Genomic DNA, 22,720 nt, shown 5'->3' with positions numbered 1-22,720 from the left:
ATTGCTAACAATATACAGTATACATATCATAGTTCAATAGTAAGATTTGACACCACATTCAGAACATACCTTGCAAACATAAAAACACAGTGTTGGAGGTCACAACTTTATACTTTATTTGAACTTACTGTATACAGATTTGGTTCTTTCATGCCTGTGCAATTATCAACAGCGTACATATGTATAGCTGTATGAGTTTCCTGTGTGGTTGAATGTGGAAAATTTAAGTGTAATGTCTCTCCCTTAGAAAAGACATATCAACATGGTTTTATGCCCTGAATAAACTAAAGTAATTACAGCATAACATGAAGTAAAAAGTTTTTTAGAACCACTCAGATGGCTTTTTTCTGCCTTAGCACCTTTAATGTAAATTTGGACTTTGTGAAGAAAGGATGTGTGCGTTTGCGTGTGTGAGAGAGAGTGAAAAATATGTTGCTGCAAACTGAACATCATCAAGAAAAAGAAAAACTAAATAAAACCTACATTTAGTTTGGTACAAATTCAGTACTTTTCCTGTGTGATACTTTTGAGTAGCTTTGGTTAGAAGTGCTGATGACAGATTTAGAGTAATACAAGCGACATTGCATGTTTGGTGTGTTAATATGTGTGTGTTTCTGTATGTGTTAGTCCTGCATGGATTGTTTTGGCTTTTGTAAACACATTCTCATCCACAACAACAGGGCATGTAGCCATCTCAGTGCCTTACATCCAGGAATGATAATGATCACAGAGGTGCGTCTGGTGCCGCTGTGAATGTTTACATGTACACTGAAGGAGCTGGTCCTTCTGTCATTCTATGCCTTCTAACTCTATCGTGAAGAGCAGTACAGTTCCTCACTAGCATATCCAGCGGATAAAGCGCTCAAAGAATGAAGGTGTGTTCAGCATGGTGTAGTCAGCTCCTTTAAAGATGGCCGACATGTCCCCGAGTGCCAATTTGCGCAGCACCTCTTCGTTTGCATCACTTCCCATGGAGATCACTGTGGGAACACCTCCCGCTCTCCTCATGGCGGTGACTCCTTCATCCAGCTGATCCCCGCCAGTAGTCCCATCAGAAATGAACACAAAGGCCACTTCAGCGCTGCGGCGTACCTACAAACACAATATAAGGAACAGTTCAACATTTCAGGAAACGTGCATTCGCAATTTGCAATGATTCGCATAACACCTGCATGTTCCAGCTTTGAGATTAAAGGAAATTTTTGATATTTTATGAAACGCACTCATCCATTTTATTGATGAGAGTTAATAACCAGGCAAGGCAGTTTTGTGAGATCACAATCACAAGAAAATCCATCTAATCAGGCTCTGAGTTATAGGGTTGAGGTCTGAGGAAGTTTGAGTTGTGTTGGACCAGTAATCATCTCATAATGGCAGGTTCAGGATGAAAGGACACTCAGCAAAGGTGTTTTCTTCAATTAGTTAGACTAGATGTTATCACAGAAAGAAGGACAAACAAGAAACAATTAATTTTTGTGTGTGTTTTGACTGACAAGATGTTTTCATTCCCCCGAATGACTGAGATTTGGATTTTTCTACCAAGCATTTCTTGAAAGTGTGTGTTTCCCAAACAGGTTTTAACTACTACTCCGCCGATGGTTTCAGTGTAACATGGTTCTGGATGTGAGATTATATGAGAACATTAATAGAATTTTGTAAACAGTGTCATAAATATTAAGCCAAAGCCAGGGGACGATGAGGTTAGCTTTGTGTAAAAAGGAAGCTGCTAACCTACACTCTGATCAAAGATTATACAATCCACAACCGGCTCATAACAGTGGCTTTTCAAAACTACGAGAGAACCCAGGAGGTCACTAAGACTGAAAACAATCCTCTACGAATTAATACGTTACGATTTTAATGATTTTAAAAATGACGCACACGTTTGACTGGTTCACAGCTGAGGTTAGCTAATCATTTGGTGGACTTTAATCCCTGAGAATCAACTGAGGCAGAGGACCAGATGTCAGCATTGATGTGCTTCATCCTCCAGGACAATCATGCAATTTTACAGCTCATTAAACATGTTTGACTATATGTTACCTTATTTATCACCACGTTGTTGACAGTTTGGATGATGGCACTGCCCAAAGCAGAAGAGGATTCCAAGTAGTTCATGGCTGCCAATGAATCTAAGATCACAGTGAGATCATGTGTGAGCTCGAACTCCACTTTATGTTCTGCAGTGCTGCCGTACTGCAGCAAAGCCAAGCGGGCATTCCTCTCGTCTGACGGCCCGTTGGCCAGAATGAGATGTTGAGCCACTTTCTCCACGAACTCTTTGGCCCTGCGGTGGTTCTCCTGACCCATTCTCTCAGAACCATCCAAAAGGAATACCACATCCACTGGCCGCTGAACACAACTAGCCACAGCAGGCTCTGTAATAGACACACATAGATGCAAAGGCACTTTGTTCAGTGTGCAACAGCTGGTGAGCAGATGTTTTAAATCAAAGCCAAGAAAAAGCATACTGTATGCTGGCAACTCCATACAAGCTAGCAGGGTTCGAGCTGTTTGATTTCCACTATAATTTCTGAAGTCAGCATTGGCTTCATCAAGACAAAAATGTGAGTTTGCTCTACTACTTTATTCCCTTGAGACGCGAGGAAAAAACTTGATTACATCCATTATTAAATAAAACAACATTGTTCACATCAGATAGTTGCAGTCACAGAGCTGATAACATAACAGTTGGTTAAAGCCACAACATGGTCATTTCTTTCATGTCGTCCTTCTTTGAAAATCGAGCCACATGCGGGAAAACATGCACCAGCCAAAGCTGTAACACACAATATTTCCTTTGTTGTACGTGCCAAGTCAGTCAACCAAACATCTGACTCAAATGCAAAATACTGTGATATGTTTGTATAAAACCAGATATTTTCAAATGCAATAACTTTTAACTCACATGAATTGTTCACATTGGAAAAAAAAGTAAAGGCCGTAACCATGGGTATGTGCAAAACAGCAAAAGAAAAATGTCAGAGTGATTCAATGAGCTTGTGATTCACAGTGGAAATGAGGTTTCATCACAGAGCCACTGTACAAGAGTAACATGAATGGCTCTACAGTTGAATGACATCTACTTTCCATTTCTACGGAAAATAGTCCTCCACTAAGATGGAAGAGGTGATACGTATATGTTGCTAACCAATTTTTCTCTGTGACATTCAGTTATTTTCTAGGAGCATACAGAGCATGAATCCGCAATTTGACTTTTTGCCCAACACTTAGAAAACAAGGCTGCTCTGAAAGCTTACAGAAGGACCAGCTTCATATCATGCAAAACTTCCGCAATAGCCCAGATGTGTATTGCACCTGCAGAATAAAAAAAAAAAGCCCAGTATTTGAAGTAAATATGTCCAGCAGAAAGCTTATTAATAATTAGCATCAACAATGACGAGGTAGCGTTGTTAGCATGTTAGCACTAGCAAAGCCCGAGGGCTTTCTGTGGGTCTCCCATTATGTCTCCATAGACATATTTGAAGGAGTCGATGAACAGCTGGGTCCACTGCTGTCTGTCCTCTCCCTGGGTGAGTTTGGCTCTCTGGGCTGTGTACGCCATGGTTGCTATGCCAACCCCATACTGCTGCTCGCTCAGGCCGTTCAGTAGGTTGGACACACCCTCCAAAGAGGTGGGAACCAATGAGGGACTGCCTTCTTCGGCCGGTAGATTCCAATTGGGTGGGGCTTCCCCCACAGTGATGCCCCCTCCTGCAACAAGTGGGTGGAACAACATTGTGGGCGGGGTCCCACAAATGCATCAACACAGCCAATTACGATGCCGGAGGCAAACCGAGTTGCTCTAAAATGTTAGTTTGATCTTAATGACTTACAGCCCCATGACTTTATCACACGACAACAAAGGAAATGCAACGATACCTCTTCAAAGAATAAAAATAGAAAGAAAAGGAAAAAAGGAAAAAAAAAGACATTAACAGCGGGTTAAGCCAGACTGCATCTAAATTCTAGAATAGTTTTAAAGGCATCAACATGCTTCAAAGCAACTATTCAGCAAAGTGTCCTGAGAAAAAAGATCAGTATTAATTTCAATGGCCACACTGATTCAAACAAAGATGGTTGAAAGTGTGTCCCTCAGAGCCATTCATGCTATGTTACTCAGTTGTACAAACAAAAATAAGACAAGTTTCACAAAGATCTGATCTAAAGTCTGACAGGGTGTTCGGCACTATTAAGACGTAGTTAGAAAAGCACTTTATCTGATGCTTGACCCCTAACAGAACTGGTTACCCATGCCTAAATATTGAAATTAGAGAAGAACCCAGGGGACAAAAGATAATTTGATATATTGTGTTTTAAAGTCTTACCTGATTTACAAGGCAGATCTGGGCATACAATGGTAGGATCTAGCAAAGACACAGACAATGTTAGAGAAACGAAGGTAGAGAATAATAGCTTCTCATAGTCCACTGCATCAATATGTTGCTGATAAAGTTGGTTTCCATTGTGTGAGTTTACCTGGGCAGAGCACAGTTTCAATCTTGTCAATGAACTCCTCGGCCACAAGGTCTACAAAGCGTTTCATTTTCAACACTTTACTGTCCTGATTGCAGGCGATGCTCTTCAGACTCTCATTCTCCTCCATCTGCTCAAACATGTCTCCGATACCAATGGCATTCACATCAATACCGGGGCGCCTGTTCACATGCACCAGAACACACAAACATAAAAACAAGCGCTCAGATAAAACTTTCTTTGTCATATATTCTAGTCCCAAATCTCAAAATACAGTGGCAATTGCACCTGCACAGGTAGTTGAGCAGATTTTCGTCATCTCTCGGGTCAAAGCGTCCGTCAGTAAGGACAACAACGGTGACATTGGCTTTGGCTCTGCGGGTGTCCCTGATTAGGGTGTCGTAGGCGAACTTCAGAGCAGATGGAGTCCACGTACCTCCTGCAATCCAGTCTAGACGCTTCACTGCTTCCTGAACAGTGGAGAAGACGTGGAGAAGAATTAGCCATGAACATATGTCAATGTCCATGCTCGCATTTATTACGCATTAATCTTTCACACCACCACTTTCCACGCAGATTTCCAAATGTATAAACATCCACAGGCGATGAGATTGTGCGCACTGGTACGCATCTTTCATACCATTAATACTATATACACAGTCTTTTAAATATGATTAGATCATTAAAATTGGTTTGTAAGTTTGTGGAGTTCCTCTGCTTTAAAATCCTGTAGAATCTAAGGCTTTGATGTCGTCTGCTGTTTTCATTATCTTACCAATCTGTGTGTTTTAATGTGGAGATGCACTGGAAACAGCTCCATTTACTCATTCAGACGCAAAACGAGGGCAAACTGCTCTCTGCGAAACTTTAGGGTGTATTTGCGCCGGCATACCATTAGTGCAATGGTATACCATTAGTTCAATGGTATGCCAGCGACACCTGCTGATAGCCGCACCTGTTACGGTGTTTACTGCTCGGAAGCAGGGGACTGCTCGGTCTGCACTTCGGTCTGCACGGTCTACACAGCACGCAGGGAGAGAAAATAGGGAGAGACTTTTTCCTGGAGAACTATTTTGTGATGCAAATGTATTACTCTTTTGAACACATATTGTTTTGAGAAACAAAACTCTTTATTTTTTAAACCCCAGTCGACTAGCCGGACTACTTTCGTCAACGCAAACGAGGCCGGAACTCGGCTCACAGGACGCAGCAGGGGGTAAGTCAATGTTCATAAACAATATTATTAGTATCGGATGTCATATAGCTTCATGTCAAAAGAGGCGGACTATCCCTTTAATTCTGTCTAATATGAACAGACACACCTGATCAGGACTGATTGAATTAAAAACATTGGGGTTTAAGGGAGAAAAAAGCGCAGCCTGTAAATCTCGATAATCTGTACATCTGTATTCATTTCTCTGTATGTGCTAGCGAGACCTTGAAAGCAGTCAGTGAGTTGATCCTGGGGTCATTGGGCAGGATTGCCTGGAAGGTCCCATTATGGCTGTACTGAACAACTCCAACCCGTGTGCCTGGGAAAACAAATGACTGTGTTATCACACACTCAAGTTGGCAGTGATCTTGAAAGTTTTGGCATTGCACATTGTAACGCTGATCAGCACATCTACCTAGCTCTGAACCAGGGTCATTGGCAAAGGATCCCAGTCTGTTTATGGTGTTGATGACAAAGTTCTTCTCCAGGGTGAAGTTGGTTAGACCCACAGACTCTGAGCTGTCAATAACAAACACAATGTCCAGGGGTCCACAACGTTTCTCACAATCTGGAGACAAAAAAACACACCTTGTAAAGATCTGAGTGTTTTTTTGGTCAATGAATGGTCGTACCATGGTGATTAAACTCACCACAGCAGCCGCAGGTCTCTCTGACGTAGTTCATGACATCGCATTCCTGCAGGAAAAGACAAAAAGCATCATTATATTCATCACATCCTCTGTTAGTGTTTGTCAAAATTATGAAACTGTGATAATGTTAAATGTTCTCACAGTGAGGCCAGGATCTCCTTCTGGACCAGGACCACCCTGTTAGATGAGAAGAGCAGACTGAGACATGTCTCTGTCTTTTAGAAAGTGCTACCTGGTAGATTTCCACATACTTACTTTACGCCCAGGATCTCCTGCTGGTCCTCTGTCTCCAGGCTCCCCCATGGACCCTGGTTCACCCTGTTGGAAGTAAAGAAATGACTTAGCCGTGAACCCAGGTGAGAGGACAACTATAACTACACACAAGTAGGTACATACTGATTCTCCCGGTGTTCCTTTATTTCCAGATGGGCCCTTTTTACCACAGTCTCCTCTGCTGCCACGAGGTCCACGATTGCCCTTCTCTCCCCTGTCACCCTGCGGATCAACAATGAACATTTGTGTCAGTAAAGTTTGCAGCTCCAGCTCGAAAATCGGAGGTGAGTTCGTGTTATGTTTGTTACCGGTTGTCCCCTTGATCCTGGATAGCTGAAGCCAGGTCTTCCGGGGTCTCCCTGAGGAGACATAACACACAGAGTCAAGACAATGAAGTGCAGCAACCTGAAACCTGACTAAGAATGATGCAACCACAGAAACACACACACACACAAAGTTGTGCTTACGTTTGGTCCTAACGATCCAGGATCTCCTCTTGGTCCAGCATCTCCAGGATCACCTCTAGTGCCCTGAAGTTCAAACAGTGTTAAAGCAAGCTGGATGGGGTAGCTTTGAGTGACTTTTAGATATGACTCCCAAATGTGACTTTTAGCCTACATTTCTCCCAGGCTCTCCTGTTGCCCCCGGTGGTCCCCTAGGTCCTTGCAAGCCATTCTCTCCCTGTTTAGATCAAAGGAAGTTTACAATGATTGCAACAGGAACCGGCCAGGGGATAGATCAAAGCCATTCTTTCAAGCATATACTGATTAATGTGTGGGAACAATTTTTCCAACCTTTGGCCCTTTGTTACCAATCTCTCCTGAAAATCCTCTTGGGCCCTCTTGTCCCATTTCACCCTGTAACACATTACAATAAGTCTTCAGCCTCCTTGTGTTTCAACAAAGAAGCACAAGTGGATAGTAAAAAAATCTGCATGCAAAAAGGTATAACTTGTGGATTTCTCTACATGAATAAAATACCTTTTCGCCCTTCCCGCCATCTGGCCCTTGTGACCCCTTCTGCCCATAGTCTCCTCTTCTCCCCTAGAAAATAGCAGTCAATGAGGCCAACAGGCAGCATAAAAACAGAACATGTAGGGGAAGATTTGCCTGCGAGTGAGATATTCTTACTAGTTCGCCTTTGGCTCCAGGAATTCCAGATGGTCCCTAAGAAATCAAACAGACAGATTAACCCATGCATTCTATGACTTTCGTTAAAAGCATTTATCCATGGTGATGCATCTTACAGCGTTTCCTTTTGGTCCAGGAAAGCCGGGTGATCCAGGACTTCCCCTCTCTCCCTGTAGAGTAAACACCAGAGTTTAGCTTTTCACCTCAAGAGCTTGGACAATTTCAAAAAGAGCATCCTGTCACAGTTCTCTGATTTACCTTTGGTCCAACATCTCCAGCTGAGCCAGGGGAACCAGGTCTACCTGCGCGTCCAGGATCACCCTGGAGATAATTAAGCAGAATTTAATTATGGGCTGGATGAATGATGGATTGGGTTTTACCCGTAATTGGTGACAGGACAGTGTACCTTCTCTCCAGCAGTTCCAGGGGGACCACGTTCACCAAAGTCTCCAGGATGACCATCAGGACCCTGCAACCATTCAATACAGACCATAAACAGACCATAACATAGAATATTATAGATGCGCCAACATTTTTAAATTATAGTCAATGTCATACACTGTCGCCTGAGTCTCCTTTGCAGCCGGGAGCACCAATCCGTCCAATTTTACCCTGGAAGCAAGAGAAACAAAGAATTACATTGCCAAAGAATACCAGATGTCATTTGCAGAACAGATGCCCCCAAAAGTGTTGAACAAAAGCTGGTCTTCAAAGTTTTACCTTCTGTCCGTCCGTTCCATTACGTCCTGGAATACCCGCCTCACCCTTGCAACAAAAAATGTGGGCAGTTAGAAATTAAAGACAAGTTGTTTTCCCAAATGTATGATAATTAATGAGCCGAAATTCAAACAAAAATAAAAATCACCTACCCTTCTCCCCTGAGTGCCAATCTCTCCCTGTGGTCAGAAAAAAGATTAGTAGATGATTATCAGTTAAGACCGTCAGCAAATTTGACCAGACTTAAATTATTCATCTACAAACTGAATGCCTAACATCTTTATTAGGATATTCTGATCCGCGTAAAAGCAAGCCACAGCCTCACCTTGTCGCCTTTCAGACCTGGTTCTCCCTGCAGAGAGTAGAGAAGGAAAATCATGTATCCAATCATAGTCTGAAACGATGGTAATGTTTGCTATGGTGGAGTGGATGATGGGCCGGTGAAAGCCTCTTACTTTGGTACCAGGCTGACCGATAGGACCTTCAATACCGGGGTCACCAGAGCGACCCTTTTCTCCTTTTATTCCTCCTGAGCCGATGTCTCCTTTAGTTCCCTGCAGTTAATCAATTCAAAGGATAAAAATATAAGGGAGGGTCGAAGTGGCTGGTGTGTACTGTGAATATTTGCGTGTGTAAAACTTACTTTCTGTCCTCTGTGGCCTTTTGGACCAGGGTGCCCTTTTCTCTCCAGACAGGAAACCTTGTAACACTGCATTATGCAGGACATGAAAAGAAACAGTCAGAGACCATGCAGAACCCAGTATATATTTTATTGACATGTCCATTAGTGCTTGGGCCTTACCTCTGTATATGCCAGATGTTTCTGTGAGGACAGAAAAAAAACAAGCATGAGCAGGGGGTCAAAGCTATACTTCATCTGTGTGTATGTTTGTGTGTTACCATGCTCTTGATGATCCGATCCATGGTCAATGTATGTATAGTGGCTCTGCCTTGGCTAAGATCCACAGCCATGAAGTTATCCCTAAAGACTGAAGCTGGCGAGCTGGCAATGTCCATCAAACCCGTCTTCTCAATGTTCGTCGACGCTGCCACAACAAAGATTCGGATGCCCTTGTCCCGAGCTTCCTCTGCTGTCATCTTAATACCCCCACATGGGTTTGCAGTCACATGGCCATCGGTGATGACCACAGCAAAGCGGAGAACTTTGGAGACTGACGCTGAGAGCTGCATCTCCTCGGATGTTCTTTTGATGGCACAATCAGTGTGGGTGCCCTTGCCCAGATAAACGATTTTCCTGAGTTCCTGGAAAAAGTGACGATGTTGAAAGGTGGTCATTTAGTCTCAAATGTTGAATTAAGAACTCAGAATTCAACGTCTTATCATGCTGCTGCAGAGTTAAAGGAAAAGACTGACACCAACTAGGTCCTGGCAATTAAAGACAAACCTGCAACAAAGAGCCTGATGACTGATTTAGAAATCTGTACAAAGACTTTAGTATAAACAAAAAAAAAAAGCACATTTTAGTTTTTTTTAAGCTATTTTTTTCATGGGGAGTAGGAGGGATGTAACCAATGTGTAACTATGATTGTAGAGGGGGAAAAAATACTGCAACATTATGATTATTACATTATGAGTAATGTTTCCCCCATTTCCAGTTAACTGACTGCTGCCTCATGGATACATGTGTATTTAACAGACATATATGAGACATATAAGTGTGTGTGCACCCCTCTGCCAGACAGTGAACACCCTTTTTCGCAGTTTTTTAAAGCACCCACTTTGACATAAAATGGCAGAGATGCCATTAATGATGGCACACTACCTAAATAACACACAACCTCTGAAAAAGTCACAAGTGATGTTGGTGTTTACATACTTGTTCATGCTAAAATGGCCTCAGTGAAAAAGGTCTGTTTGTACAAGTAGGATTACTTGCTCGGGGCTCAATGTTTAGGCAGTCACATCTTGATTACATAGTATAGACATATTTATTAGATATATTAGGGTTAGGCTGTCCACAGTTTTTTGGATGTAAATGTAATGACCCAAAAAGGAGAGTCTCACAAGTGCACGTGTGTGTGGATCTGTGCCACTTACCTTAATGAAATTATCCTTTGGTCCAATGCTGCTGAAAACTTTTTGTGTCTCAGAGAAGTGCAGACCACCGATTTTCCAGCTGATCTGTACGACCCCGTTAAGTTTTTCATCTTTCAGTTTCTCTACAAACTGCTCTGTGAAAACCTGCAAGAAAAAGACCCCTGTGGTCAACAGTGGTTTGTTTTAAGCAACACACCTTCTCCCAACAGACTTTTTGACTTGTCATAACCAGAGGAGCACAGTGTTTCCAAGTGCCTAACAGTGTTCAAGAGTAACAAGTTACATGCAATTAAATGCAAATACTGTAGTTTCCATTCAAGTCGCTGTGAAAAAAATGGTGAATAAAACTAAAGTTATGAATAAAGACATTATAAAGGAGTTATATCCAAGGAACAACTGTTTTTAATACTTTCATTCACTTACTCTTTTCTTTTAGTGTCTCTCGCTTTTCATGCTTTACAAGTATCAGAAATACTAAGTTAGCATTAGCCAAGTCATTTCTGATCACAGTGAGGCAATAAAACTACTCGGTTAACATTAGGAAAAGATCAAAATTTGGGCTAACATACATTCTTTTCAATGCCATTAACACATTACAGCATGACATTTTATTGGTTGTCAAGGTGAGATGACAACACAATGACAATCACTGGTATGTAAATGGAGAGATTCTTAGAATTATTAAGATGGCAAAATGATTGGCAAAATTTTGAGTTTTGCTTTTGATTAGTTCTGTTGTTTGAATCGTCACTGCTTCTTGTCTAATCTATGCAAATTGCCAAAAGCACTTTAAGTTTATCATGCTTGTGACGAGCTGACCACACCGAGGCCGGCGGCCATGTCATCAGAAGACAACGCCTTTCAGTGCTAAAAATACAAACCTTTCTAAAAGTGTTTATGGTTATGGTTTATTGTTTGCTCAACTAAAATGCTGCCTGTCAACATAGAAAATACTCAAACTTGAGAAAGAATTTTTGAGATAGGTTAAATCAACCATATTTCTGTCTATTACGTTGAAAATGTATGTTTAATTTCCATTCATCACAAAATGATGTGTTGGCAAGTTCATGAAGTTAACAAGAATCAATGTTGAGTGTTATTGTGAGATTTACACAGTCTCAGAAGGGCGAGGTCAGACAGGCATTAGTAACCCATCTTTATTGTTTTTGGGGCGGAGCAGCACAGCTTCTTCGCATGGACTTTGGGGAACCAATGGAATGAGAAGCTAACACAAGCTATGATGAGAAGTTGACAGAGAGAGTGAGCAGCTGGCTGCCACGACGTGGCTCTGGGCTGAATGAGCTTGCCCCCACCAGCCCCCGGCTAACTTCCCCTAATAGCTTTTCATTTAGTGGTGGTCTGAGATGTGGGTAGCACTAGATTAGCATATTCATAGATCCAAACTCACTGAATGCAGGACATGATGCGACATTATACCCATGCTATCAAGGTGTTGAGTTTTATTTTGTTTTAGTTGTTGTTTTCGTATTGCAAAAGAAAATCTAACTTTTTGAGTTTTTCAGTGATTAATGGTACATAATAGTACAAAAATACATTTTTCAGTTATCATCTAAATTACAATGTGTAATACTAATAAAGATGTATGAGAGAAGATTACTATTGAAAACTAAATTTTTATTCGTATCTAATTATTTTTCAAAACAAATAGTTTTTCTTTTAATTAGCCTTACAATTAAATATTTCTTCCGGGTACTCCGGCTTCCTCCCACTGTCCAAAAACATGCATGTTAGGTTCATCGGTGTCTCTAAATTGTCCTTAGGAGTGAGTGTGAGCGTGTATGGTTGTTTGTCTCGTTTGTCTCTGTGTGGCCCTGCGATGGACTGGCGGCCTGTCCAGGGTGTACCCTGCCTCTCGCCCATTGACTGCTGGGATAGGCTCCAGCCCCCCCGCAACCCGACCGACGGATTCAGCGGTATAGAAAATGGATGGATGGATGAAATATTTCTGTCTATGGTATATACCCAGCAGGTCCTTAAAACGTGAAAACGGCCAATTTACAGCCACGAAATGCACATCAAGATCACACTTATTATTTAATAGGAGATTATTTAATTGCGTGAAACGACAATGGTAAAAAGGCAAAAAACATGAAGAGGCCAAGCAAGTTTGGGACAGAAGACGAGAACAAATGGCATTTGTGATGGCTGTCTTCAACTTGAACACTAGATGTCAGTAATAGTTCCACACTATTACTTCCCACCTTATGGAAATACTTGCAAGAAAAGTATTAAAAAAATAATCGCAAATGATTTACATTACTTTGATTAAGTATTCACCATACATTACTCATTAGATAATTAACACAGTTCTGAGTAATCTATAAACTATCAAATCTTCCCGATGCTGCAGTATTGGGAAAAATTCTCAACTTGCTCAACTAAATGAAATGTAGTTAGTTTTATGCTACAAATTAAACTTGTTGTAGAGGCTTGTTCTTATTGATCACTAGGAAATTGCTACTTCTTACACTGAAACTCCTCTCCAGCCCACTTGCTCCTGTTTCCACAGCTGTGAATATCCATGTAGTTGAAATAAATCCACTCCACAACTTTTGAATGAGAAGTTGAAGTTTTACTCCTCCTCTTGACACTTACAAAAATCTAAATGAATTAACTTAAATATAAACTGCTGAACTCAAGGCTTCTAATATCTGCCGGAGGCGCAGAGCTGCAGGTAAGAAAACTGTTTGCTTCAATAGTTCCTGGCGCTCTGAAGGGAGAAGCGCAAAAACATTTTCTAAGGTGGCCGGCTCGGTCAGTCCTTAAAGCGACAGTACACCTTTTTAATCTATAGGTAACAAATATACTAAGAACATAAATTATAATTCTTTTAACCTTTCTATGTAATAGTCATCATTTTTACCATGAAATAAACATATCTATTAAATTATAAATCCAAAATATATGATCTATCTTTTTAAGCATTAATTCCTATTCATATAAACATAAAGTCTTCTTTGGCCGCTACACTTGTGTCTTCATTACTATGACTATCCCAGACAGTGTTTAAAAAGAGAGGTTTAAAAAAACCCAAAAAGAAAGTAAATTAATGTGGAACCTTGATGCTCTCCACCAGTGCTCCAGGTGGCGACTCCTGCAGGGCAACGGTCTCAGACGTATCTATAGTGAAGTACACCTCTATGGGACACTCATTGGTCTCTGTAGGGAACACACACACACAAAAAAGCATTTTTAAACCTCATTCTTAAATGAAAATGTGTACATACTGATGTTGCGCCACTGTTACTGTGGCTGTGAGGAGTTCAGGATTTGTGGCACTCACGGTTGCACTCTGCATTCTGTGCATGAGTCAGGGCTCCAAAAAGAAGAAAGAACACAACGGCCTCCAACCGTAGCATCTTTTCTCTTCTCCTGTCTGACAAAGAGATACCAAAGACAAGTTTAAGCCAGAAATGTGTTTCTCACTTTTTCTATCAAAGTCAAATAAGCGGGCAGTGGACGAAAAGGTCAAATAAAAAGAAAAGAAAAGAGTGAACTTAAAAAATACAAAAATTTTAAAGCAAAAAGAAGAATGTGTGTGAGAACAACCCCGCACCATAAAAGCCCTATAAAGTAAAGCAGCTTTTCATGTAGCATTATTCAGTTCTCACCAAAATGTCTAACATTACTTAACATTAAATTCTGCACCGGTTTGACATTCAGTGTCAGGCAAACAAATGTCTTACTGTCGAGCAAGGACCAAAATGGCTGCCATATGGTTATGTAATAGGTTTCAAAACATCACGGGAGTCAAACATGGCTCTATGTTTTGTGTTTGAAGATAGAAAATAAACAATTTAAAAAAAAGGGGGAGGGGGGGTGCAGAAGCTAGAATAATTGAGTTGCAAAAACTAACACAGTTACCAAACTACAGCCAAAATCTGTTAGAATTCAATAAGCCTTTTTTTTTTACTCATGCAGGCCTAAGGTTATAACTGTGACTTATAGTTTAAACAAATACAAGTTCAAGTCTAAAACACGGCACTGATTATCTGTCACAATGTAGCATTTTTAATCCTTTCAAGTTAAGGAAAAAAAAAAGGAAAAACTAATTCTGTGGAAGTCGACGTGTAAACAAACAGACTGGCTACATCTGGGGATCAGACAGCGGGTCATTTTTATTATTAATTATAATGAGCCTCAAATTTGGTTTCTAATCAACTGATTTTACAAGGCCTCAGTCTAATGCCCTCCAGGGGACTTCCCCCTGCTCACATCAAATGTGTGCTTGTCAGGGCCAGATTAAGCCTTTTTTGAAGGCCCTTGATGCACTGACGCTATCTCCATCACACACGTGTAGAAAAGAATTGCATATATGTGCAGAGTTCACTTTAACTAAGCAAAATCACATGTAAGCGCAGTTAAACAGAATCAGCCCGAACTAGTCAAAACACAGGGCAGCGCCACGGTGCAGCCTAGAGGCAACAAGGTTCGGGGCTTGCAAATGGTAGTCAGCTGGGACTGCTCTATGTGGAGTTAGCATATTCTCCCTGTCCCTGCATGGGTCTTCTCTGAGAGCTCCTGTTTCGTCTCACTGTCCAAAGACACGGCTGATTAAAACATTGGTGTATCAAAATCGATGGCATGTGTGAATGTAAGTATGCCTGGTAGTCCCTAGGTTTGTTAGCCACATGATGAACTGGCAATGAGAGCCAAATGGAACTGTGACAGCTGAACTTTGACCTTCTCTAAGATGAAGGGCGTTGATAATGGTAGGCACTGTAAGCGAGGCTTTTACGGGCTCGGCTCCAGGGACGGAGCCCAATGCTCATAATGATGCTGGTTGTGTTGAAACACTGTCTGTGGAGAGCCATAGCAACGTGTAAAAAAAACAAAAAACAAAAAGAAGAATGTTGTTGCATCCATCTTCCTGCATCAACCTAAACATCCTACACCCAGCAAATGCCATCCACAGCCAACTGACACTGCAGGCCACTGAATCTATACACTGTAAAAACAAACTGTCAAGTGGAAAACAAGAGAAAACACATTGTTCCTAAAAAAAACTTTTTTAAAGTAAAGCCAAATCGCTTCTGCTAATCATCACTTATATTTCTCCTTAAATGATTCATTTTAACCACTCAACGCATCCTCAGCCGCGCGCTTTGCTGTGGCTCCCTCCAGCGGACAGACAGCTGTGCGCTGGGAAGCAGTCGCTCTTGCAGATGTTCAAAATCCTCTCACACTGTTCAGACACTGAGAGTGTGTGAGAGTCCCCAAAGCCCCTCTTCACTGCACAGGTGAATAACACGGACAATATAAATAGAGCTAAGCAGCAGGTAAAGCCAGTAGTAAGCTTGTAGTTTTTCCACTGGAGCTGTGCAGCCAGTCCAAACTGCTGTGCGAACAAAGTTCGAGAGAAAACGCCAAAGAAAGTTTCAAGAATAGAAACAAAAACAAAAGTAAACAAATACTTTTCTTTTTGTGAAAACTGAAGAGGAGTAGGAAGCGAGACAGATAAATTTGGGAGAAAGATGGAATTATGAGCTTGGCAAATTTTAATGCGTAAAAGTGAAGCTTACCTGAATCCTTTACAATTTCAAAACTTCGTAAGCAGCTGCTCCGCGGCTGATTATATCCTCATCTCCACAGGACGGAAAATTTCAAGAATTAGGAGGGATACAGGAGGAGAAAGTGGAAAAGAGAGCCCTGGATGCGCGTTTACTTCCCGCACAAGAGTCGTCCGTTCGCTCTCCTGTCCTGGTCCAGCCCCAGCTCCAAGCCCTGATCCCTCCTCCTCTACGCGCGCGACTCACCGCAGCTCTCACTGTCCTCCGCTTGGGGGCGCCGTGGCCCTGTTGGAACCTCTGCGCGCGTGCGCGTGTTCCCGTTGGCTTGAGTATTGATGTTACTAGCATTCACCAGCATGATGCGATGCCAGAGTATCTGGCTTCTCTCCTCGGAGAAGCATAACTCCACAGTTTGTAATGTCCGTTCAGCATCAGGAGATGGACGTGGCCCGCGGTGGAACACATGGCGAGCCTGGGGACACACTTTGCGTTCATGCAGCTCAGATAGAGCATTTAGGACATATATGCAGTTAATCTCAAACATGTGGAGGTGCTGAATGAAATAGAACAGGACAAAGAGCAGATTTGTGCCCCAGCAAACTCATAAACACACACGCGAACTGTTACCTATCTTGTGGTCTGTTTCCAATTAGAAGGCCGAGCAAGCGGAGTTTACAGCTGGGGTAAACACTTGCAGCCTGGCCATGAGTCTCCCCATAATGTTTATCCATTTGAAGGTGCTCCCATTACTAGTTTGCCTATTTTTATTTGTCAAACTGTTTTGCACATGGTGGGAGGTCTCACTTTGGAGAGGATTTGAAGTGCCTGTTCCATCTGCACAGACACATTTACATTGTAAATGTAAAATATCTTTTATTTCATTACATTGTTGCTGTTCATACATGTAGGGCTTCCATGGACACAATATTGTGATATTCAGCACAGAACACTGTCAGTTTGAAGCTTCTAGATGCTGGAGATGAATACTGCAGAGGAGGTGGACTAGGAGGCCAAAGAAAAAATTTAGAATTCCCTCAAAAAGACCTTATAAGGCCTTAGAACCTAAAGCTTAAATGCTTGACGGTGCAACTTCCGAAGTTGCCGTCTTACTTTAACTTAATCTGAAGGTGTTGTGTGCTGTTCAGTTTTGAGGTGTTTGGAGGCGAGACATCAGCCAGCAAGTATGGAGATGAAAAGAAGAAGTGCTGAGACAGACAAGAGGACGAAGAGAGGGAGAGGGCCAGCTGTTGACCAGAGTTATTACTGCGGAGTGCCTCTCTCTGTTCTGGCTGGCGGGGGAAGAGTTTTTCCTTAAAAAGAGAAGGACAGAGGAGCAGAGTAATGTGTGTGTGTGATGGAGAGATGTGGAGGTGGAGGAAGAAAGGGTGGATCGGACTGAGTGTGTGTGTGTGTGTGTGTGTGTGTGTATGGGGGGGAATCTGGTCTCTCTTAAATTTGTGCGTGACTCATAGAACAGGAATGGCCTTCCTCTCCGAAAAGAATAAACCAGTCTCAGCCTTTCTGTCTCTGCCTCTGTTTCCCCTTTTCTCTCACAGACTCCCTCTCTATTCTATTTCTTTTTTTAAATTTCTCCCACATGGAGCAAAAGACCCTTTCAGGCTGGAGAGATTTCTGCTTAACCTGTTCCAGAGCCGTTAACAGCTCCTCCTCCGTAAAAAAAATAGCCACAACTATTTTCCTTCACTCTTCCACAGAAAGAGCTTAATTTGTTTCATGTGCCAACAAGGCAAACAGGCAAAGAGATGACAGAAGGGGAGAAAATCCTCAAATCCTTTTATTCAAACAGCAGGTTTATGTCCATACGATCTGCAGGCAGCATAGATACACAAAGTGACAGCTGTAGAGGTTATTTGCAGTGCTTTCTGTATCTGTGACAGTCTGTGTATGAGAGTGATGCTTTCCAGCACTGCTTGTGAGCCAAGGAAGCCCTGTTTAAGAAGACATACAATATTACAATGAAACAGACAAGATGACATTGACCCCCTTTTTCTGCTCCTCTTTTTCCCCCAGATGTGCTTTTTGTTCAGACAAGACATCTGGGAGTCATTATCTCAGTGCATCACACAGACTAAATTGTACACGCATGATCATGCAAATTTATGGTCAAGACCAAATGTTGTTTCCAGTGAATTTCCTTGGAAGAAACGTTATGCTGAGGCCTGGGAGTGAGGCAATAGAGAGGTCCCATCGCCGAAGCTTCAGAAAACGAGAGGAGGGAGGAAATTGCAGAAAAGCTGCAAAAGAGCCAAGCCATATTTTCAAAAAGCATTTCCTCACACAAAAACACAGCCACATGCACACAAATCATACAGACCAACATGCTGGCATGCTGTAAATCATGCACAAAAACATGCATCAACTCTCAAATGGACACACCCATATACTTGTACACACCCAAACAAACAAACACATGTAAAAAGGGCTCTGATAAGCACAGTTTTGGTTCTAAACTTTCAGGAATGACTCTGACACAGGAAGCGATGTATCAAACACTGCAGACTGGGCGTCAGCACAAATGCACAAACTCAAGAATAAAACTGTTGCTAAGAAATGGAGATCAAAGGGGCGTAAGACAGAGGAGGTTTTGAAACCGTGGCAGTTCCACAGAAATTCTGCTGCAGCCCTTAGGCTCAAGTCTAATACAAAACATGTGTCCTGTTGAGCAACAGAGACAGCCATATATGTCTCTGTTGAGAGACAGAGACATATATTTGGGGATATATAAATCTGCAAAATGTGTAAAAAGTGAAACACAAATTGAAAAAGGATTTTGTTGTGGTGATAAAGCGCTCATCTCTGCAGGAAGAATTCCTTCTGCAACAAAGTTAGAGGTCAGCTAGGCTGCAGAGCAGCAATCCTGGCACCTGAGCGAGCTGCACTCAAAGCCAGCACACAGGTTTTGTGTTGTTGAAGACCGATTCAGCTTTTTTTTTTTTTCATACGGGGTCATAGTGGGTCAACATACTCCAGTGCATCTTTACTGTTGGTTTTATTGTATTCTACTCACTATAAATACTGAAACCACAGCACATGGTGACCAAATTTGCAATCATTGAGTGCAATAGGTCATGCTAAAAGTGTAAAGTCATTCAAAATGTCATTGCACTGAACAAGTTAAAAGAGACATCTACAGTACACTCTGTGTTTACTCTAATATCAGCATACTCTATGAGGATAATAGAAAAAAATGGAAGTCGGAAGTGAGAAGTTGAAGCAAAGCTCACAAGGCTTTAAGGTGTCATTAGCTAGGTCACCTCCTGATCAGTGTGTTTATGGTCATATTGAAAATAAACCTATAATAAAATAGATCATACTCCAAGATACATAACTTTCAAGTTTCACTTTTCTTTTCCTTTTTTATTGTATTTTAAATTTGGTCCCAAAACAACCAACCTGGCAACAGCGGAATGCCAAACTTGAAAAGGCAGATCACAAATCAATCGCTGGATATCCATTCATTTGCAAAGCACATCTTGGTTGCATTGTGTTACCAAAGTGTTGCAACATAGGCAATATTAATAGTGGTTATAATTCACGTCATCTCAATCTTTGCCAGCTTCATGAAACAATCCACAAACAATTCACAAAGTCAGCTTTGTGAAACCATTCACAAATCTGTTTCTACTTCCCTTAATGTGTATCAAGTTCTTTGAAACAGGCAAAAATCACCTTAAAAAAATGAAATAAATCACCTTTTTTTTCCCCATTAGTGCAATTTTTTTTAATTCTGTAGTTTACGTTTAAGTTTTCTTATTCACATCTTCTAGATATGAATCAAAGACTGGCTCATGGCTGAGATCAGCGGGGCTATGTCCATTCTATATTTACACTCTGAACTGATGCTACACTGAGCTAAATGCTAATGTTAGGTAGCTAACATTAACAATGTCTTTACAGTAGAAATACATTTTACAGCACGGTACAAAAACTGCCTGTATAGCTATTTTGTCTATTCATAACAACTATAAGAGGGGGTCAGTTTTTATGCAATTTACTTGTTAGAATTATATTAGGTCAGGGCCTTTTTGATTGACAGCGGTATTCCAGTTTGGCATGTCTGCATGGAATTAACTCGTAATAGTAATTAGTAATGAAAACTTAACTCTCACCAAAGTAATGATCCCAACTGAATTTGGTACCTACTTTGGAAAATGTACATAGGTCCTTCCTCAGACACACTGTTTACATATCACATGTTGTTTTTGCACCAAAAGCAGTGTGACTAAACAGGCTAGTTTATCATTTTTGTCAGCCTCACACAAAGGCTCTGAGAGTGAGCTCCCACCTGTCTTCCAAGCAAGAAAATCAATCAGTCACATCTCTTTTTGTCTGTGATGTTTTTGGAAGTTTATTAAATGTGTTTCGGTAAAGAAAAAGTGAGCTGTGTCCACTCTTGCAGCCTAGACCGCTGCAACCTCATGGAAAAAATAGCGAGCACCTGGACATTATGTTTTTACCAACGCAAATGAGTACTCTTGACCACTGCAGAAGTACTTTCAAACAGGACTGAATGCTGATTAAACACTTTATGTCTGCACTCCAAAAAAACCCAGATGTCAGCAGGTTATGGTGACTATTTTGACCAGTGTAAAAATTACTGCAAAAACCCCCAATACGGGACTAGTTATGTATTTAGTGTAGTCTCAATTTGTCAAACAGGAATATGTGGTTATCTTTACTCATGACTTAAGTGTGTATGGTATCAATAAACTCAATCATGCCCCTATGGTATTTTTTTCTAAACTTTATCTGGGCGGGGGGGGACTTACTGTATCAGACTTTGAAACCCTCTGGTTTTACGATTCTACCTCCTGGTTAAGTAATGATCTGTAAAAATATTACGCCAATGACTTTGAATAGGGGGAACAAACCTGAAAAAAAATTCTTGAAAAATGTTGTGGCTCAAAGCCTAGCCTAGCGTTTTGATCTAAACTCTGTATACCCACAACACCAATGCTAAAATGCATTTGAAAAGCAGGTGTTCTTGAAACTCTTGTTTTTACATTTTGACTGAATGATGATGCTAGATTAGATGAGATTGGCATAGACTAGAAGGCCTGGTATTTTCTATCTCCATTTAGCTACTGAGCCTATGTCAGACAATCAGAGACAAGCTACGGATAGAGTTTAACCTGGCCATTTAATGGGACCGGCATTGTTCCAATAAACATGCATAGACATTAGACACTCTGACACCGTGGACTGTTTGAGAAAGCATTTTGCCGCTTCTTTTTGGCATATCAATGTAGATGTAAGCAGGGGGCGGTTCTAGGAGCGGACCGACCGGGCAGGCGCCCGGGGCGGCATCGCGGGAGGGCGTAAATCAGTGTCGGACCACCACTGGATGTAAGTATAGCTGAATTCACTGCAGATATATCATCTCTTAAGCTATTTGAATGGTGTTTTCTTGTCGGACGAAGCTGTGGCTCTAAAATCAGGATTTTATTTCAGTAGAATGAGAGTGGCTGCATGGTGGTGTGATGACTTGCACCGTGGCCTCACAGCAAAGAGTTCCAGGTTTGAATCTCTACTGGGGTCTTTCTGTGTGGAGTTGTTCTCCCCATGATTTCACAAGGCCTCCTGCATGTTGTGGTACTCTTCAGGTACTCTGGCTTCTTTCCACTGTCCAAAAACATATAATTGGTGATTCTAAGTTGACCCAAGATGTGAATGCGTGTGCATGGTTGTTTGTGTAGTTTGTCTCGGTGGGGCCTTATGATGGATTGGCAACATGCCCAGGGTGGACCCTGGCTCTCGCCCAGTGGCAGCTGGGATGGGCTCCAGCCCCCCTAGCAACCATGAATTGGATTAAGCAGGTATTGAGGGAAGGGTTAACTGTTCGAATCCTGGCCGGGGACCTTTCTATATGGAGTTTGTATATTCTCCCCTTGTATGCATGGGTTCTCTCCAGGTACTCCAGCTTCCGCCACAGGCCCAAAAAACATGCATGTCAGGTTAATTGGTGACTCTAGATTGTCCCTAGGAGTGAGTGAGAACGTGCATGATTGTGTGTCTTGTTTGTCTGTGTGTGGGCCTGTGAAGGACTGGCGATATGTCCAAGGTGTACCCTGCCTTTTCTCCCAATGACAGCTGGGATAGGCTCCAGCCCCCAGCGACCCTGAGTTGGATTAAGCATTAAATTGATGGATGGATTGGTATTGATTGAACAGAATGACAGTTGACACATTTGAGGCGATTGCAAGTTGACATGTGGCCTTAAAGGTGGGGTCTGTGATGTTTTCTGGAGCATTTTTTATCATATTGTCTGAAAACCTCCTCACGACCCCATTGCATCCACTAAAACTAAATCTTTTAGTCCATTGTAGAGGGTGTAGCAAGAGGAAATATCTGACCAATAGAAGTAATGATGAGAGTTACTTCTATTGGATTCTGACACGCCAATCAACCGTCAGCCCCCCTCACCCCTCCCCCCTGCGCGTTCACAGACTTGTGACTCCTTCATGTGTTTTCGAAGGCGTGGTTTCGAGGGGTGGGCTGAAGGGAGAGGCAAGATTGTGTATTTTCAAAAATATAGCTTGGAGGAACCGTTTTTCCAAGATCTCAGACCCCACCTTTAATGCACTGATTTTTATTGCTTTATTGCGACTTTAGCTGTATTATTACACACTTGCACTTTCCCGTTTTTACAAA

At 41.8% G+C, this 22,720-nt stretch overlaps 1 protein-coding gene across 1 annotated transcript; it reads right to left on the bottom strand.

The window, feature by feature from the left end:
- Positions 1-92: 92 nt before the first annotated feature.
- Positions 93-16,255, bottom strand: col6a2 (collagen, type VI, alpha 2). The gene is made up of 32 exons (XM_075483870.1): positions 16,061-16,255; positions 13,822-13,914; positions 13,597-13,697; positions 10,518-10,661; positions 9,360-9,722; positions 9,262-9,282; positions 9,103-9,168; positions 8,915-9,013; positions 8,785-8,811; positions 8,612-8,638; positions 8,463-8,507; positions 8,301-8,354; positions 8,149-8,211; positions 8,001-8,063; positions 7,859-7,912; positions 7,743-7,778; positions 7,593-7,655; positions 7,407-7,469; positions 7,231-7,293; positions 7,080-7,142; positions 6,921-6,971; positions 6,736-6,834; positions 6,595-6,657; positions 6,481-6,516; positions 6,340-6,385; positions 6,105-6,257; positions 5,914-6,008; positions 4,765-4,946; positions 4,480-4,658; positions 4,329-4,367; positions 2,044-2,378; positions 93-1,092 (listed from the first exon to the last, which is right to left on the bottom strand). Exons 2-32 carry the CDS (start codon positions 13,895-13,897, stop codon positions 838-840), a joined length of 3,024 nt encoding a protein of 1,007 aa, XP_075339985.1. The 5' UTR covers positions 13,898-13,914; positions 16,061-16,255; the 3' UTR covers positions 93-837.
- Positions 16,256-22,720: the final 6,465 nt, after the last annotated feature.

Source organism: Odontesthes bonariensis, chromosome 14 (genome assembly GCF_027942865.1).
Source record: "Odontesthes bonariensis isolate fOdoBon6 chromosome 14, fOdoBon6.hap1, whole genome shotgun sequence".
Taxonomy (NCBI): domain Eukaryota; kingdom Metazoa; phylum Chordata; class Actinopteri; order Atheriniformes; family Atherinopsidae; genus Odontesthes; species Odontesthes bonariensis.
This window is presented reverse-complemented; position numbering and strand designations above follow the sequence as displayed.

What these genes read in the sequence shown, in the direction of transcription:
- col6a2 (XM_075483870.1), bottom strand. Translation starts at nt 13,897, where the DNA reads ATGCTACGGTTGGAGGCCGTTGTGTTCTTTCTTCTTTTTGGAGCCCTG. An exon ending in CTGGAGCCAAAGGCGAACTA is followed by an intron (nt 7,656 to 7,742) that starts GTAAGAATATCT and finishes GCTATTTTCTAG; the next exon opens with GGGAGAAGAGGAGACTATGG. An exon ending in TGAAACTGTGCTCTGCCCAG is followed by an intron (nt 4,368 to 4,479) that starts GTAAACTCACAC and finishes TGTCTTTGCTAG; the next exon opens with ATCCTACCATTGTATGCCCA.